The 20,208-nt window shown below is 43.2% G+C and overlaps 1 protein-coding gene across 1 annotated transcript in view; it reads left to right on the plus strand.

The window, feature by feature from the left end:
* LOC125451506 (trifunctional nucleotide phosphoesterase protein YfkN-like) overlaps nt 1-20,208 on the plus strand; it is a 55,037-nt gene that overhangs the window by 21,513 nt on the left and 13,316 nt on the right. The window contains exons 4-5 of the mRNA XM_059648210.1: nt 3,420-3,567; nt 12,241-12,406. Coding sequence (XP_059504193.1) covers nt 3,420-3,567; nt 12,241-12,406 — 314 coding nt within the window. The remainder of the gene's footprint in view (nt 1-3,419; nt 3,568-12,240; nt 12,407-20,208) is intronic.

Raw genomic sequence — 20,208 nt, forward strand, 5'->3', positions numbered from 1 at the left:
TTTAGCAACTCTTATTTAGCTACCACTATACTGCTCAGTTGCTTCATACCCACATTTTCGACTGGACCATTGTCACAATTTCTAATTTGGTAAAGACAGAAGCAAAGTACCTCTGCCGTACCTTTTGCTTCAATGAGCAGCTTACCGTGCTTGTCCTTTACAGCCCCACTCCCTCCTTCACTAATTGTTTACCTTTAAAAGTTTTGAAGGACATTTTACTATTTGTTTTAGTGCAGCCTGCCATCCTTTTCTCATTATTTTCTGTTAGCCTTTTTTCTTTCCTGCATTTGAGAAATTCTTCCTGATTTTCTACAGATTATTTTTCCGGTACACATCATATGCCACCATTTTCTTCCTTATTTTCTTATTGATATCCTCCATTATCCAGGGTACTGTAGCTTTTGATACTCCATATTTATCTCAAATACCTAGCTTGTATCCTGTTCATCACTCTTTTTGAAATTATCCCATTTTTCTTTTAATTGTATCTACCAAAATGTGTTTCTAATCAACCTGAGATGATAAAGTGTGAAGCTGGATGAACACAGCAGGCCAAGCAGCATCTCAGGAGCACAAAAGCTGATGTTTCGGGCCTAGACCCTTCATTAGAGAGGGGGATGGGGAGAGGGTTCTGGAATAAATAGGTAGAGAGGGGGAGGCGGACCGAAGATGGAGAGTGCAGTGGGAGAGACATTCCCTGAGGTTGATCTGGAGGGAGGAGGGTAACTTCTTCAGGTTAGGCATCCCTGGAAGAGGCTCCTCCCTCTGGACCAAACTCAGGGAATGTCTCTCCCACTGCACTCTCCATCTTTGGTCCGCCTCCCCCTCTCTCCCTATTTATTCCAGAACCCGCTCCCCATCCCCCTCTCTGATGAAGGGTCTAGGCCCGAAACGTCAAGTTTTGTGCTTCTGAGATGCTGCTTGGCCTGCTGTGTTCATCCAGCTTCACACTTTATTACCTTGGATTCTCCAGCATCTGCAGTTCCCATTATCTTCAATCAACCTGCTCTGGTTTAGCTTTTAGGCCCCGAAAATCTGCCCATTTCCAATCTGGAATTTTCCTGGTAGGAAAGGCTCATTTAAGGGTCACTTTGCTTGGTTAGTGATTCTTTTATTGACTTCCCTATGACAGTATATGTGTTGATAGTACAGGAAAGAAGCAACCTTTAATTTTGATCACACTTTTCCAAACATGGCTTTAATAAAATAAGTATAGATGATTGATGTAACGCAAAGCATGACATTTCCATTCTTCTTTTATGTCTGTAGGCCCAGTGTTTTTAGCTGTGATGGAGACTGTCTCCATTTCTGATTGTTGCAGGTGTGGGTTTGGGAACGGCCAGAAATTCACGGATGTGCTGTTCATAGAGACACCCGACCATATAAATGCTCAGTTATGTTCATTGAAATCCCACTTTGGTGTTTCTGACGTTTCAAACCTGGTATGTGGAAAGCAGCCCAGGGCAACTGTTGAACTCATTGTTTGAATAATATGATTTAAACAAATGCTTGCCCCCACTCCCATACTCCTTTTTACATTTCTGAACATGCTGATGATAATGTGAAAACCCTCCTCATGATAATGGTTATTTAGGCAAACTATATACCTTTTATTCTGAATCTGACAGTGAAAGAGTCTTAAATCTGCTCCCTAGCTCAAAGGTGCTGAAGGCAATTATCAAACCCCTGATGCAATCCTAGCTGTAGTAAAATAATTCAAAACAGAGTCGGCATACTCTTGGACTTCCTGCTGTCTACAGGAGTATTGTTACCACCCCACCAACTTCCAGATCCAATGCATCATCTGATATTTCTGCCACCTACAATCAGTCCCCACAACCAAAAAGATATTTCCCTCCCCATCCCTGTCCGCTTTCTATAGGAACCGTTCATTCCGTAACTTACTTGTCAGCTGTACACTCCCCACCAATTCGACATTGAGTATCTTTCCCTGCATCAGCAAGAAGTGCAACACCTCACACCTCCCCTCTCACCTCTGTTCAAGGCCCTAAAAACACCTTCCAAATCTGGCAGCGACTCACATGCACTTCATCTAACTAATCTGTTGCTCCTGATGTGGTCTCCTCCATTTTGGCAAGACCAAATGCAGAATTGGGGACCGGTTTGTGAGCATTTGTGCTTTACGTGCACTAATTAACCCGATCTTCCAGTTACCATCCATTTTAATTCCCCCCTCACTCCCCTGTTGACATGTTCATCCTGACCTTCTCCACTGTCAGAGTGAGGCCAAATGTAAGCTGGAGCAACAAGACCTGATATTTTGCTTTGGAACCTTGCAGCCGAATGGCCTTAACATTGACTTCAGCTTCAAAATCCCTCCACCCCCAATCCTTCCCCTTCTGACCCGACCTAACCCGTCCACCTTCCAACTCGCCTATCCGCTCCACGCATTCCATGAACCAATCACAGTGACCCCCTACCTGCATCCACCTATTACCTTCTCTCCTACCCTTAGCCCAGACCCACAACACCCTCCATTTACTTCTGGGACCCCCTCTCCCTCCCCAGTCCTGATGAAGGGATTTGGCCTGAAATGTTAACTTATCTGCTCTTTGGATGCTCTCTGAACTGCTGTGCTTTTCCAGTCTCTCACCAATAGACTCTAGCTTCCAGCGTCTGCATTCCTTCTTGTCTCCAGGGATATTGTTATGTTGTGTTCACAGGAGAAAAGCTTTCGTAAAATATTTTGCATCAGATGGATGCATGTGTATGTACTACAGTCATTTTCAAAATACAGTAGATAAAATAATTAAGTATAATGCTCCATTTTCATATAATTGGTATGAATTATTTTGGGTAGCTAATGAGGTATGCCAGGACCAGTATTACAATGTTCTTGCAATAACTTTAATCTTTGTAGCTGAGGGTGAGCTTAGCTCTATTGTTTCAGCCCAAACTCAAAGGTCCTCTTTCTGGAACCAGTAGGATCTCCTTACAGTACGTAGAGAATGTCATATGAATGTGAAACAAGGCATACCTAATTAGGCTACTTCTGAGTGAAGGAATTTTTTTGTGAAATGTAAAACATCACTTAGTGTTACAGTATTTGATTCATATCTGGTTATGCATAATTTAGATCCCAAAGTTCTTGGTAAACATGTCTTTAAGGTGTAAATTGATAGTTAGTTTGTGGAGCTTTTTGTCATTGCTACCACCTTCACTAGTAGAAAGGTCTGATTAATTTAAGTTTGATGATTTAATTTTGTCTATAATTTCCATGATGAACATTTTTGAAATGATTTGTGGTTAATTTACAAATATTAGAATTTATATGCATATATTAATATGAACTGAAATTTGCCTTGATGTAGGTACTATTATTAATTTGCTAGAGCATCAACTATTTACAAAACAAATAAGAAATCTTAATTTGTTACATGTTTTCTTTACCTATTCAGCACCTTTTAGGAGAAGTGCTATGTCAAATAGAGGTAGAACTGGATGGACGTTTTACTACAGTAAGAAAATCAGAGAGTAGTCTAGGGAATCTCGTTACCAATGCCATGCTTGAAGCTACTCATGCTGATGTGGCATTACTTAATTCAGGTATATAGCTCTCTAAATACTCTTGTTTAAAATAATATTGTAGAACCAACTAAGCTCATTTCTAATAAGTACATAACTAACTTTAAGTTGGATTGAAAAGCTGAGATCAGCATGGCCAGCAGTTTTATCCCAGCTTCTTAGCATCAGCAATGCCTATTTATGAGGCTGTAAAACAACTTGTGTGCTGAGGTACATGGTTAAGGGTTTGCTATCATTTCAAATTTTAAATAGAATTAAAAACACTATTCTTTTATGGTTTTCAGGGACTGGAGGAAGTCAAGATGATTGTCAGCATCCTCTATGTTTCTCTGAATTAGCAATGTACATTACAAAAGCATGCATACAATGTTAAATTGCACAGCCAAGTTTATTTTTCAATATATTAGGTGTTGCTACCTTTCCCAACCTTATGTATCAGTAGGTTTTCGACCCTAGCATCCTCACGGTGAGAAAACATTTTCACCTTCCTTCTAATCTTTCTATCAATTTCTTCTACATTTTATTGCCTTAGCTGTTGATTGCTGTACTAACGGAAATAGGTCCTACCCAGCCACTGTAGACACAGAATGAAGTGAAGAGAAACAGAGCTAATGTTTCAAACCGCTTTATTACTTTTTGAGTCTTGAAATATTGTAGGGACTAACCTTGCAGGTGGATAAATCAGACTCAGATGAATTGTATCCTGTGCTGTCAAAGGAATCCAGGGAGAAAATAGCAGATGCTGTGAGGATCATTTTCTGGTCCTCACTAGATAAGATATAAGCAAAATACCAGATGATTGGAATTCTGCGAACATTACACTGCTATTCAAAATGGGTGTGAGGGATAAGCCAAATTATTTTAGTCTTTTTGATAGTCTACAACAGTCATTATTGAGACATGGGATAAACTGTTACTTGGAAAAGTATGAATTAATCAGGGATAGTCAGAGAGTGGTGGGTGCCTGGAATTCACTTCTCAATTTAATGGATGAAGTGGAAACCCTCAACACATTTGAAAGGAATCAGGATTTGCACTTAAATTCCTGTAACCTGCAAGGCTATAAGCCAAGTGCTAGAATATGGAATTCAAATGTGAATAAATGTGAGATGTTCCAATCTGGTACCATAAACAGGAAGACCTTGTTATCTGAACGGTGATAGGTTGGGAAAGGGGAAGGTACAAAGAGATCGGGGTGGCCTTATATACCAGTTGCTGAAACTACGCACTCAGTTGCAGCAGATAGTAAATAAAGCAAATGGTATGTAGGTCTTTATTATGAGATTCTAGAGAGAAATGTCTTGCTACAGTTGTGCAGGATCTTGGTGAATCCACACCTGAAGTACTGGGGGCAGTTTTGATCTCCTCTTACCCGAGGAAGATGTTTTGACAATGGAAGGAGTGCAACAAAAGTTCACCAGACTGATTACTCGGATGGCAGGACTGATGTAGGAAGAGAATCTGGATTGGTTAGAACAGTATTCACTGGAGTTGAGGAGAATGAGGGGATTCTCATTCAAATTTATAAAATTTGTACAGGACTAGACAGGGTCTAGATGTTTCCGATGACCAGAGTAAACCATCCAGGACTGAAATGAGGAGAAATCTCTTCACCCAGAGAAAGGTAACTTGTGGAATTCTCTGCTACAGAAAGAGGTTGAGGCCAAATCATTGAATGTTTTCAAGAAGGAGTTTCTTAAGGCTGAAGGTATCAAAGCATATGGGGAGCAAACAGGAACAGAATACTGAGTTGGATGATCAGCCATAATCATATTGAATGGTGAATAGGCTTGAAGGGCTGAATGGCCTACTCCTGCTCCTGTTTTCTATGTTTCAATGTGTATACCATTTTCAGGTGACATCCAAATCCATTTCACCTCCCTCGCATTCTCTTGTACAACAACTCCTTTGACTGACAAACCTTGCAGTTTCATGTGTTCCTTTCCCTCCCGACTCCATAAGACCATAAGACATAGGAGTGGAAGTAAGGCCATTTGGCCCATCGAGTTCACTCCATCATTTAATCATGGCTGACGGGCATTTCAACCCCACTTACCCGCACCCTCCTTGTAGCCCTTAATTCCTTGCGAGATCAAGAATTTATCAATCTCTACCTTGAAGACATTTAACGTCCCGGCCTCCACTGCGCTCAGTGGCAATGAGTTCCACAGACCCACCACTCTCTGGCTGAAGAAGTGTCTCCTCATTTCCATTCTAAATTGACACCCTTTAATTCTAAGGCTGTGCCCAGGGGTCCTAGTCTCTCCACCTAACGGAAACAACTTCCCAGTGTCCACCCTTTCTAAGCCATGCATTATCTTGTAAGTTTCTATTAGATCTCCCCTTAACCTTCTAAACTTTAATGAATACAATCCCAGGATCCTCAGCCGTTCATCATATGTTAAGCCTACCATTTCAGGGATCGTCATGTGAATCTCCGCTGTACACACTCCAGTGCCAGTATATCCTTCCTAAGATGTAGGGCCCAAAATTGGACACCATATTCTAAATGGGGCCTAACTAGAGCTTTATAAAGTCTCAGAAGCACATCGCTGCTTTTATATTCAAACCGTCTTCAGATAAATGATAATATTACATTTGCTTTCTTAATCACGGACTCTACCTGCAAGTTAATCTTTAGAGAATCCTGGACTAGCACTCCCAGATCCCTTTGTACTTCGGTTCTATAAATTTTCTCACCATTTAGAAAATAGTCCATGCCTGTATTCTTTTTACCAAAGTGCAAGACCTCGCATTTGCTCATGTTGAATTTCATCAGCCATTTCCTGGACCACTCTCCTAAGCTCTCTAAATCTTTCTGCAGCCTCCCTACCTCCTCAGTACTACCTGCCTCTCCACCTAACTTTGTATCATCGGCAAACTTTGCCAGAATGCTCCCAGTCCCTTCATCCAGATCATTAATATATAAAGTGAACAGCTGGGGCCACAACACTGAAGTCTGTGGGACACCACTTGTCACTGGTTGCCATTCTGAAAAAGAGCCTTTTATCCCAACTCTCTGCCTGGGTTCTGAGAGATAGGATTTTTGCTCACTTGGAAAGGCACAGTTTGATTTGTGATAATCAGCATGGATTTGTGAGGGATAGATCATGCCTCACAAACTTAATTTAATTCCATGAAGAGGTGACCAAACATGTGGATGAAGGTAGAGCAGTGGATGTGGTATACATGAATTTGATAAGGTATTTGATAAGGTTCCCCATGGTAGGCTCATGCAGAAAGTAAGGAGGTATGGGAGGGGGAAATGTGGCAGATTGGATTCAGAATTGGCTGACCTTTAGAAGACAAAGGGTGGTAATTGACAGAAAATATTCAACATGGTGCTCAGTTACAAGTGGTGTACTACAAGGATCTGTTCTGGGTCCTCTTCTATTTGTGATTTTTGTAAATGATCTGGATGTAGGAGTGGAAGCATGGACTAGTAAGTTCATGGACCATACGAAGGTGGGATGAGTTGAGAATAGTGTGGAGGGCTGTTCTGGGTTACAAAGGGACATTGATAGGATGCTGAGCTGGGCTGAGAAGTGGGAAATGGAGTTTAACCCTGAAAATCACCCTGTGAGGTGATTCACTGTGGAAGGACAAACTTGAAAGCAGAATACAGGGTTAACGTAAAGATCTTGTCAGTGTGGAGGAGCAGAGGGATATTGGAGTTCATGTCTGCAGTTCCCTGAAAGCTGCCACCCAGGTGGTTCGAGTTATTGAGTAGGCATATGTTGTGTAAGCTTTCATTAATAGAGTGATTGAGTTCAAGAGCTGTGAAGTTATGCTCCAGGTATATAAAAGCCTGGTTTGGCCACATCTGGAGTATTGTGTCCAGTTCTGGTCTCCTCACTACAGGAAAATGTGGAAGCATTGGAAAAGGTGCAGAGGAGAATTATCAGAATGTTGCCTGGAATGGAAGGAAGGTCTTACGAGGAAAGGTTGAGAGAACTAGAGCTTTTCTCTTTTGAACGATGATGGATGAGAGGTGACTTGATAGAGGTGTGCAAAATGATCAGAGGTATGGATAGAGTGGACAGCCAGAGACTTTTATTCCTAGGGTGGAGGTAGCTATTACGGTGGGGGGTGGGGTGGAGGGGGGCGCGCAGCGCAGCATAGTTTTAAAGTGAGTGAGGGTAGATATAAGGGAGACGTCAGAGGTAAGTACTTTGCTCAGAGAGTGGTAGGGGTGTGGAATGCATTGCCGGAGAGGGTAGTGGAGTCAGTCTCATTCGGGCCATTTAAGCGGCTATTGATAGGCATATGGATGATAGTATAAAGTCGGGTCGAGGTTAGGTAGACCTTAGGTTTAGGGTAAAAGTTTGTCACAACATCATGGGCCAAAGGGCCTGCAGTGTTCTATGTTCTATGTTCTAATCTTTCTACCGATCAGCTTAAATTCATACTTCCTGATAACTGACCTAGAGGAACAGGTCTTCCCTGACCACTCTATCTTAAGGGAGATGGAGGCAGAGTCTTCATGTTGCTGGACTGGTAATCTAGAACCTCATGTTAATGTTCTTGGAACATTGGTTTAAATCCCACAATGGCAGATGGTGAAATTTCAATTCAGTAATAAAAAACACTAGGATAATGATGACCATATAATTGGTATCATTTGTCATAAGTTTCATTAGTACTCTTTAAGGTAGAAAATTTTTATCATCCTACATTGCCTATATTTGACTCATTCTTGTCGTTGACTTTTAACTGCCCTCTGGGCAGTTCATATCCCCTTATCCAGCAACACCCACCCTTGAAAAATATTTCCATATTCTATACACCTCAACTAAATCACCCCTTGGCCCCCTTCTAAGGGAAGCAACCCTAATCTATCTAGTATTTCATCATAGCTGCAATTTTCAAGCCTTCAAAACATTTTTGAAAATATGATTCTTTGGAAGAATCTTCCTAAAATTTTGGTGGAAGTTGAGGTTGTGAATATTTTTAAGACAGATGTTGATTGATCTTTGATAAACAAGGGGGTAAGGTGATTCAGGCTTGGTGGGAATGTGAAATAGTCTGATAAACCAAATCTGGTGTTATGTATATTCAGAGTTGCCTATTTCTACTCCTTCGAGCTGCAGCTGTTTGTCCATTCTCCTGTAAGTGCATTTGGTTTTGAGGAAGCCAGTTGCTGTTGATATTACTGCTCTTGGTGCTGCTGAACTGCTAGCCAGTTTAGCTCCTTGTCAGAGGTTCATGCTACTGCTGAATAAATTGCTCTCATGATGCAATCAAGGCTGACCACAGGGAATTTAGTTTAAGGTCGTTGAAAGTACTTCAAAAGAAAAGATGGAAATGACTCAAAGCAGTTAATTTAAGCTGTCATGAGAAGATCCTGGAAGCATAAGCCTTTACTGAGGCTTGTCACAAGCTTTCCAATTTCAATCTTAAAGGCTTTTCAGCATGTTGGTTTAATTGCTCAATTTCCTTCCCCTACCTTCTTGACCCTGATGAGTTCCACACATCTTAGGAACAATGTTAAGGTCAGAATGCTATGTTAAATTCACACTTTGTGAGTTATCTGTGAATATATTTTATTCCTGACAGCATCATAGGTCTTCCCAGCTTACCTCTAAATCTAGAATTCTCTGGAAAAACTCAGCAGAACTGAGGAAGGGTCACCAATGCTGAACCATTTTTTTTCTTCACAGATGCTGCCAGACCTACTGAGCTTTTCCAGCAACTTCTGTTTTTGTTCCTGATTTACAGCATCCACAGTGTTTTTGTTTTTTTAACGTCAAAATCTACCTGGGTTAGACCAGAGGTGGGCAGGATTATGCTGGGTTGGCAGCCCGGTAGCGCATTTTTGGGGGGTTTTAACTTGGATTGCAACTAAAACCATCTGTCCTAGGCAGCTAAAATGTTGTGGAATATTTTAGGCTAGCAGTCCTACTCCTAATACCTATTTTATGTTGTGTGCTTGAACCTATATTTCAGTTGCTATTAAAAGCATTATTAGTTTCAAAGTATTTTGACTGCATGATCATTGACCTGCTGGAACTCATTAATTGTCCTCAAGTATGGGGAAGCAAAACACTTTAATGTGGTACTGGAGGTTTTCAAGTAACTTTGAAACCATACTGCGCCACATGGCACATCCTTCAGTGAGGACAAGGGGGAAAGAACTAGCAAGAAAGTCTTATCCTTCACGAGGCCTGTTATTGATAGCTGACATTTTTCCACATCTTGTCAATTTTGAAAGGCTTAGGCCTAGAAATCTATTGAGTGAGAGTCTTTTCAATCAAGGGGAGTGTGGAGTAGTGGTAATATCTCTTTACTAATAATCCAGAACCCAGGCTAATGTTCTGGGAACATGGGTTTGAATGCCATCATGACTGGTTAAATTTGAATTCAGTAAAACATCATTGCCTGATGGGAGCTGTGTAACTGCTGCCAATTGTTGTAAAAACTCTATCAAGCTCACTTAAGAAAACATTCCAATATCACTATGGCTTCCCCATTCCCTAATTTACCATTCATATGATACTCACCACCACTGTATTCTCTTGTCCAGGATCTTGCGATGAAAGCCACCATGAGTAACCTTGAGTCATTGCCTTTGAGTTCTACAGCACAGGAAATAGGCCTTTTGACCCATCGAGTGCACAAAGCAAAACAAATTGTCAACTATTTTTATCAAAAACAATTAACTTTAAACAACTGATTTTTTCTTTCATTCTTATGTATTTCCTTAGTGCATATCTTGATGTGTGTTGCCTGCCTTCTATACATTTATTATTGACTGCAATGTGACTGGTGTAAATCTGTTGACTTAAGGGAAAGTCTGCAGACAGCATTGGAAAATATCCTCAAGTGTCTGGTCCTAAAAGGACCAAAAAATTGCTTTGAAGTGTATTATCTCTGGATGGTGGCACCTGTTGCTGCTTGAGAGCACTTTGCCACTGGTGGCGGTGGTAGTAGCATCAAAGCTCCTGAAGAGAGGACGGCAGATTTGTGCTCAGTAGTGCCACTTTTGGTTTTTTTTGAGCAGAAATTTCCAAGTTCTAGTAATCTGGTGGAGCAAAGATTGTTGGACTCCCTCAAGAACTTGCATTTATTTTTAGAGCAGAAATCTGGAGCCATGATGGTAGCAGTCTGACTCAGGCCTTGAGAAGCACGTATGAACCTCATAACATCAGATTGAGCGTCCACTGAGATATTGTGTAGCTTCCACCCATGCAGGAAGCTGAATCAGCAGCCAGCAAATGCTGCATTTCAGGTGGGTCACAAGTGCTGTCATGTAGCTAATTGGATGGGATCCAAGCTCTGAACACTCCAATGTACCACACTGGAGTCAGACTCATTCATGCTCCTTGACAGCATCAGGCTTGTCAATTCGCTAAATGTCACAACTTGTCAGCATTCTCCTGTAGGCTGTCCCATTTGAAGGCATCACCTAAGATCCCTGTTTCAGAACGCCTTTGCATTTGCACCCTCCTGACAACTGGCACCTAAGCTATTCTTTCTCCCTGAAGTCTGACTGCAGTCCTCATCTTCGAGGTGACTCATTACGTACTAATATTGATGTAGCATTAATTCTAGAGTGCAGCTCCTGAACTATTGACTGAAAAAATCACATCAATGATGCTGCTTCCTTATCAGAAGTCTGCTATTTCTCTCATCTTTGAGGCAGCAGTGGGTGTTTGGGTGGGACCGTTAGATATTTGAAAACAGAAAAATTGTAAGTATTGGTTTGGATAGAGGGAAGTGACACAGGTTGGACCGCAACAGGCCCATGTTATTTCATCTGCAGCTTGACCCATGCCAGATATTAGGAGAAGAGTGAGGTGGGAGTTAAGAAAGGATGAAGACCGTAACACATGACCACCCTCACTGTTCTTGGTGATGCTGAATGATGGGTCCTGTAATGCTACAGGTACATGAAGTGCAGATAAATCTCCTTCGTAAGGCTGGGAGGCAGTCCTAATCCCTGATGTGTCTGCTTTGCTCCCTTCAAATTTATTTCATTTTGATCTGCAAAAAGAAGTTAGAATCTGAATGATTCTGTATCTGAAAGTGATTTGTCTATCATGGCTGAATAGTTGGAGGTATTTGGAAACAGCAAGAGGTGGGTATAAAGATGAGGTGGCATATCTGAAATATAAGACTTATGATCTTCATGTTAGGGATTGTTAATGAGTAAATGATCGTTGATATGGTCCATTTTAGCAGCATGAGAGGTTAATGATGCAAAAGGTAAATGTTATATGAGGATTCATTCACTTCCCAGCCCTTGAGGCCTTTGAATTTTCCTTAACACTGCTGCTAGATTCTCGGCACCAAACTCCTTGCTCCAGATGACCTACTCTCACTCATCATTCAGAGGGCATACCTTGAGGTCCTTCTGGAGATCCTGTGGAAACTTGACCCTCTCTGCCCTCATACTGTATTTTGTTGTCAATTGCAGTCAGATACTGACCATCAATGAGTGTGTTTCCTTTCATTCAGAGGAAAGCCAGAGGCTAGTCTCACATTGCTGTTGAATTCTGCATGCAGAATGTGTAGTCGGTCGACAGCACAGGTCATGGTCATCTGCATGTTACGTTTAGACAAGTAAGGAAATAGCATAAAGTTTCAGTGCAAAAACACACGTACATCAATTTTTAGTCTCGTAGAACTACAGAAACATGTTGGACTTGGTCTGGTACGATTTTGTAGATTTAATCATTGTTTTCAAATTTCTAGGTACATTACGTTCAGATCGCTTACATCCACCAGGTGACTTCACCATGCATGATCTTTTGTTGGTTCTGCCTATTGTGGACCCACTGTTGGTTGTTCAGGTGACGGCAGAACAGCTGTTGGATGCTTTAGAAAATGGAGTCAGTATGTATCCAGAACTCGATGGAAGGTAAGTATTTCTGAAGTTTTCATTATCTTACAATCATAGATTTGTACAGCATGGAAACAAAACCTTCGGCCCAACTTGTCCCTGCCGACCAGGTTTCGTGAGCTGACCTAGTCCCATTTGCTTGCTTCTGGCCCATATCCCTTTAAACCTTTTCTATCCATGTAACTGTTCAGATATCTTTAAATGTTGTAAGTGTACCCACCTCTACTGTGTCTTCTGGCGGCTCCTTCCATATACACACCACCCTTTCTGTGAAAAATTTGCCCCTCAGGTCCCTTTTAAATCTTTCTCTCTTACCTTAAACCTAATTGCCAGGCATCCTTTTACCTGCGAATAGCTTTCAACTTTTGAAAGTTCCTGTCTAATACCATCAAAATTGGCCTTGCCCCAATTTAGAACTCTAACTTTATGGATAATGACTGTATTAAAACTGAGGGTCACAGGTCCCAAAGTACCCAATCTTGAAATTGCATGGTTGACTTAATGCAAAGAATTTACTAAACGAAGCAGAGTATTTGTTTATGCAACAGCAAAAATTTTATTGGATGTTCGTGATGTAGTTGACTCCATGTTAGGAATGTTAATGATTATACTGAACCTAGTACACACATTTCAGAAAATTTGCTAAACCAGGAAATCATTAATGTATTTTTCACTAAGTTCTTAGCACATTTAAATATTACGACACGGGAAAACGTCTGATAGAAAAAGTTGCGGCTGTAGCAAAATATGGTTTGTATCCTCAAAATTGGATCAGTTGCATCTAAATAGGGCTGTAGCTAGTATCATCATATGGAGATTTTCTGGTGTTGGATAAAGTTAAAAGTAGTGTGGCACTGGATGGGAATCTGAATAAGGTTTAGAAGGGAAAGAAGCAAAGTTGAAAATGAGTACAGAAATTAAGTAAACACATTTGTGTGCTTAATTGAATATACATCAAGATGCCTTTTGAATAAGGCAGATGAGGAGGGCACACGGAACCATGTGGAAGTATTACATCATAGCTCAGTGCTTACTAAAATGTTTTTCCATTTGGATCATGTTGGTGCTTGAAAGTTGTGGCGGCCCCGGACCTGTAGGAGAAGCAGAGTTTGGAATGTCAGTGAGAGCGGAGAGCAAGAGGAAGGCTGTTTAATTTGCAGGGTTTTTAAGATAAAAGCCTATAAGATCAGGCAAATTTCTTGTTTCCATTTTCCCAAAACATAGGAGATTTGAAGGCTGATAGCCTGTGGTTGGAGCTCCACAGCAGCCATTTCTGCATCAAAGTCTGTGACCCCAACATTTTGACTGGTGATCCCATTTAGACTCTCAAACCAGGAGGCAGGAGGCCCTACTTAGCTATTACTAACAAATGGATTGAAGAGGAGAAGGTATGCAATGTTCTGCCTGAACTATGCTCCAAGGGTCTGTGCTTGCTGATCAACATGCCACCTTGTTTCTTTTTTGATTTTTTTTTCACTTGTGTGTAGATCCCTGCACAACACCTGGGGAAATTGGTGGAGATGTAGTGTGGCAACTCAACATTGCTGGGGCTAGATTTTATCAGGAGGTGGCATATGGCTGTACCTGCAAAGGATCAGTTCTAAACCAGTCAACTTAAAAAGATCCTGCTCCCACAGTGATAATATACTTGCAGGTGGACTCATTGAAGTGGACCTCAGTGGACAAGAACTAATCTTGAGAACTGTTGTTAGCTAATCTGATTGGCTGGCACCTCTTGTAGTATCATAGTTCCAGAAGTCAGTAGTGAGTACTACAATCCTGATTGAAAGAATCTTGATGGTGTCCGTACTGAAGTGAGCATTGGGCTTTCACTGTGGGTAGGTTGGGAACCCAAGGGGCTGGAAGGTGGCTGTGTTGAAATGGGGTGCAGAAATTGGAGGCCTGGCAGGAATGAATAACACAAAATTGTGGAGGTAACATTTCCCATCCAGTTAGCTTGACATCTGTGGTGGGGGAGTCTACTGTTAAGGATGTGATAACTAAATATTTAGGAAAGTTTAGCAAAATTAGGTAGGTTCAACATGGATTTCTGAAGGGGAAATCATGATGTAAAAATCTGATGCATTTTTTTTGAGGATATCACTTGCAGCATTATCAAAGAAGAACCAGTGGATATTGTGAATTTGGATTTTCAGAAGGCTTTTCATAAATTCCCACACAAGTACTTGGTAAATAAAATTGAGTGCATGGGTTTGAGAGGAATATACTAGTATAGATTGAGAATTGTCAGTAGATAGAAAGCAGAGAAATAAATAGATCCATCTCAGGATGGCTGCATGTTACTATTGGGGGCACTGCAAAGGATGGTGCGAGGCTAATAACAATTCACAGTCTATCTACTATATGTGGGAACCATCTGTAATATTTCTACAGTTGCTGATGACATGAGGAAGTTGTGAAATGCAAGTTGTGAGGAGGTGGCAAGGAGGCTTCAAGAAAACTTGGACAGGTTAAGCAAATGGGCTAGAACATTGCAGATATAATATAATATGTGAATTTATTAATCGGCAGAAAACGTAGGAAGGCAGAGTATTGCTTTAAATGCGGAGAGATTGAAAATGGATGTGGGTTGTCCTTGTCTATAAATCGTTAAAAGGTAGTATCTAGGAGCAGCATGCAATTACAAAACAAAAGGGTATTTTAGCCTACTTCTTCAACCGGGAACCCAACCCTCCTTCCACTGACCCCTTCACCCGCTTCCAACACAAGTCCTCCTCCTGGACACCACCCCCAGGCCTCCTACCCTCCCTCGACCTCTTCATCTCCAACTGCCGTCGAGACATTAACCGCCTCAACCTCTCCACCCCTCTCACCCACTCCAACCTCTCCCCCGCAGAACGGGCAGCCCTCCGCTCCCTCCGCTCCAACCCCAACCTCACCATCAAACCCGCAGACAAGGGTGGCGCAGTGGTAGTATGGCGTACTGACCTCTACATCGCCGAGGCCAGACGCCAACTCTCCGACACCACCTCCTACCGCCTCCTCGATCATGACCCCACACCCGAGCACCAAACCATCATCTCCAACACCATTCATGACCTCATCACCTCAGGGGACCTCCCACCCACAGCCTCCAACCTCATTGTTCCCCAACCCCGCACGGCCCGTTTCTATCTCCTTCCCAAAATCCACAAACCTGCCTGCCCTGGTCGACCCATCGTCTCAGCCTGCTCCTGCCCCACCGAACTCATCTCCACCTATCTGGACTCCATTTTCTCCCCTTTGGTCCAGGAACTCCCCACCTATGTCCGTGACACCACCCACGCCCTCCACCTCCTCCAGGACTTCCAATTCCCTGGCCCCCAACACCTCATATTCACCATGGACGTCCAGTCCCTGTACACCTGCATTCCGCATGGAGATGGCCTCAAGGCCCTCCGCTTCTTCCTGTCCCGCAGGCCCGACCAGGCCCCCTCCACCGACACTCTCATCCACCTAGCGGAACTCGTCCTCACACTCAACAACTTCTCTTTTGACTCCTCCCACTTCCTACAGACTAAGGGGGTGGCCATGGGCACCCACATGGGCCCCAGCTATGCCTGCCTCTTTGTAGGTTACGTGGAACAGTCCATCTTCCGCACCTACACAGGCCCCAAACCCCACCTCTTCCTCCGGTACATTGATGACTGTATCGGCGCCGCCTCTTGCTCCCCAGAGGAGCTCGAACAGTTCATCCACTTCACCAACACCTTCCACCCCAACCTTCAGTTCACCTGGGCCATCTCCAGCACATCCCTCACCTTCCTGGACCTCTCAGTCTCCATCTCAGGCAACCAGCTTGTAACTGATGTCCATTTCAAGCCCACCGACTCCCACAGCTACCTAGAATACACCTCCTCCCACCCACCCACCTGCAAAAATTCCATCCCCTATTCCCAATTCCTCCGCCTCCGCCGCATCTGCTCCCACGATAAGACATTCCACTCCCGCACATCCCAGATGTCCAAGTTCTTTAAGGACCGCAACTTCCCCCCCACGGTGATTGAGAACGCCCTTGACCGCGTCTCCCGCATTTCCCGCGACACATCCCTCACACCCCGCCCCCGCCACAACCGCCCCAAGAGGATCCCCCTCGTTCTCTCACACCACCCTACCAACCTCCGGATACAACGCATTATCCTCCGACACTTCCGCCATTTACAATCCGACCCCACCACCCAAGACATTTTTCCATCCCCACCCCTGTCTGCTTTCCGGAGAGACCACTCTCTCCGTGACTCCCTTGTTCGCTCCACACTGCCCTCCAACCCCACCACACCCGGCACCTTCCCCTGCAACCGCAGGAAATGCTACACTTGTCCCCACACCTCCTCCCTCACCCCCATCCCAGGCCCCAAGATGACATTCCACATTAAGCAGAGGTTCACCTGCACATCTGCCAATGTGGTATACTGCATCCACTGTACCCGGTGCGGCTTTCTCTACATTGGGGAAACCAAGCGGAGGCTTGGGGACCGCTTTGCAGAACACCTCCGCTCAGTTCGCAACAAACAACTGCACCTCCCAGTCGCAAACCATTTCCACTCCCCCTCCCATTCTCTTGATGACATGTCCATCATGGGCCTCCTGCACTGCCACAATGATGCCACCCGAAGGTTGCAGGAACAGCAACTCATATTCCGCCTGGGAACCCTGCAGCCATATGGTATCAATGTGGACTTCACCAGTTTCAAAATCTCCCCTTCCCCCACTGCATCCCTAAACCAGCCCAGTTCATCCCCTCCCCCCACTGCACCACACAACCAGCCCAGCTCTTCCCCCCCACCCACTGCATCCCAAAACCAGTCCAACCTGTCTCTGCCTCCCTAACCGGTTCTTCCTCTCACCCATCCCTTCCTCCCACCCCAAGCCGCACCCCCCGCTACCTACTAACCTCATCCCACCTCCTTGACCTGTCCGTCTTCCCTGGACTGACCTATCCCCTCCCTACCTCCCCACCTACACCCTCTCCACCTATCTTCTTTACTCTCCATCTTCGGTCCGCCTCCCCCTCTCTCCCTATTTATTCCAGTTCCCTCCCCCCATCCCCCTCTCTGATGAAGGGTCTAGGCCCGAAACGTCAGCTTTTGTGCTCCTGAGATGCTGCTTGGCCTGCTGTGTTCATCCAGCCTCACATTTTATTATCTTGGAATCTCCAGCATCTGCAGTTCCCATTATCTCTGGTATTTTAGCCGAGCTGGTGATGCTCACACTCCACATGTGAATAAAAATAAGATTCATTTTGAAAGGATTTGTGTACTGAAAGATGATGTCTTGCTGGAGTTGTATGGAGTCTTGGTGACACCTCACTTGTAGTATTATGTATAGCTTTCATCTCCTTATCTAATCCATAGAGAGTCTGCACTGAGGTTTACCAGAATAATCCCTGAGATGGTGGCAGTGTTTGAGGAAAAACTGAGGCAACTGAGTTAAAGAATGAGAGCTGATCTCATTGAAAGTTACAAAACCAATACACATCATGACAGGTGAATATAGTTAGGATATTTCCCCAGGCTAGTGACTCAACCCGGGGACATTGCCTCAGGTTAAGGGAAGGCCACTTAAGACTGGGGAGGTCCTTCTTCACTCAGGGTGGTGAATCTTTGGAATTCTTGATACCGGAAGAGTGTAGAAGGTCAATCATTGCACAAACTGAAGTCAGAAATCTATTGATTTCTGAAGAATAATTACTTAAATAGTGTGGGAAAGTGATATGGCTTGATGGGGTAAACTCCTTTTATGTTCTAATAATGGAGAATGAGAAGCCAAAAGAAGAATTGAATTGCTCTGGATATAACAAAGCCATGGATATTGAGGTCATCAATCTGATTGAAATCTAATACAACCCCAATCTAACAAAGTTATGAACCATCTAGGTAATTCTCAGTTATTCCAATTGTTCTCAATGACCAGAAAGAAGTTGAGAGTGACTTGACATTTGGTGGCCTTGATATTTGTCCGGTGAAAAATATATTTCATCTATCAGTGGATGTTAGTCTGATAATTGGTTAGAATAAATAAAGGGAAAGGTAGCGCTGTCATATAAGCATACAAAAAGAAGCTGACTCTGTCTCTGCAGTTGCTGTTACAAAGGCAGCATGTAAATGAGGACAAAGAAGTAACAAAAAATTAGTCAGTGCTAAACTGTCAAAGCGACAGTGGGGAGATGAGACGAGAGGCTATTGCTGGGGATGCACTGCATATACAGTCGGTTCCGCTATAACGCGTGTTCTGGCAACCCAAATTGGCCACAATGTGACTGACAAATAAGGGAATGCTATTTCTAAAACACAAAATTGTGTTAGCTGTAACACGATTCCCAGGAGCTCCTCATCTGGATAATGTGCCAAGCTATACCACCACCATAGGTGAGCTTTCTGAAAACATCAAAGTGCAATTTCTAAACCCCAAACACAACCCCTCTCCTTCAATTAAAGCATATTATTTAATGAGCACATTTAAGAGGCTGGTTGCAGCCACTGAGGGGATAAGGACAGTATGCTTCAATTTTGGAAGAGCTTTAACATCAAGAATGCAATTGATATTATTGTGGAGGTCTGGGGTGATATCAGTAACGGACTGCTTGCATGCAGTTTGGCAGAAGCTTCTCCCAGATTTTTATTTAAGATTTTTAAGTCTTTGATCTGTCAGAGGAGCTCCCAAGAATCAAAGAGCATTGTGTTGATCTTGCAAAGCAAGTTGAATTTGAAGAAGTGGAGAGTGAGGACTTTGAAGAGCTGCTTGAGTCCCACTGTGAAGACCTCCCTACAACAACTTGTTGCTGAGGGGGAAGTGGAAGATGAAGTAATAGTAGTCCAGGACACAGCATCATGACAGCTTTCCACTTCTGTTTTGTCTTCTATCCTGAGGGAAATTGAGAAGCAGTTGCAGCTCTTGCAGGACAACGATTACAATGCAGAATGCAACATGGCAAAAGTTCATGGAATAAGGACTTAATTGGCATCCTATGAATAGCTTTTTCATGAAAAAGGGAAAAGCAGATAAACTGGATACCTTTTTTTAGCCAACCCCCAAGAAACAGTCAGAAAACGATGAACCACAGCCATCCATTTTTGGATTAACTATTTTTCACCCGAACCCTGCAACCACAACTGCACATGAAGGTGGTGATGATGACCCTCAGCCCCTGCATCACCTAACACAGCAATCTCAAAAGCTCCTCACCCATCAAGTCATAAGACCATAAGACATAGGAGTGGAAGTAAGGCCATTCGGCCCATCGAGTCCACTCTGCCATTTAATCATGGCTGATGGGCATTTCAACTCCACTTCCCTGCACTCTCCCTGTAGCCCTTGATTCCTTGTGAGATCAAGAATTTATCGACGTCTGCCTTGAAGGCATCTAACATCTCGGCCTCCACTGCGCTCCGTGGCAATGAATTCCCCAAGCCCACCCATCTTTGGCTGAAGAAATGTCTCCTCATTTCCATTTTAAATTTACCCCCTCTAATTCTAAGGCTATGCCCATGGGTCCTAGTCTCCCCGCCTAATGGAAACAACTTCCCAGCATCTACCCCTTCTAAACCATACATTATCCTGTAAGTCTCTATTAGATCTCCCCTCAACCTTCTAAACTCTAATGAGTACAATCCCAGGAATCTTGACACTTTTTTCAAGATAAGGTGTTAAATTTACTTTTATTTCATAGAGATATAAATTAAACATTTATTCAAACTGTGCTATCCTTTATGCGATATCACTTTTGAGCGATTTTTGTTTGGTGGTCTACTCCCACCCTGCTCTGCCCACAGGCTTGTTTATTTCTATAGTGCGATGTTGCAGAGGAACGCAACTACTGG

This window comes from Stegostoma tigrinum, chromosome 1 (assembly GCF_030684315.1).
Source record: "Stegostoma tigrinum isolate sSteTig4 chromosome 1, sSteTig4.hap1, whole genome shotgun sequence".
Lineage (NCBI taxonomy): Eukaryota > Metazoa > Chordata > Chondrichthyes > Orectolobiformes > Stegostomatidae > Stegostoma > Stegostoma tigrinum.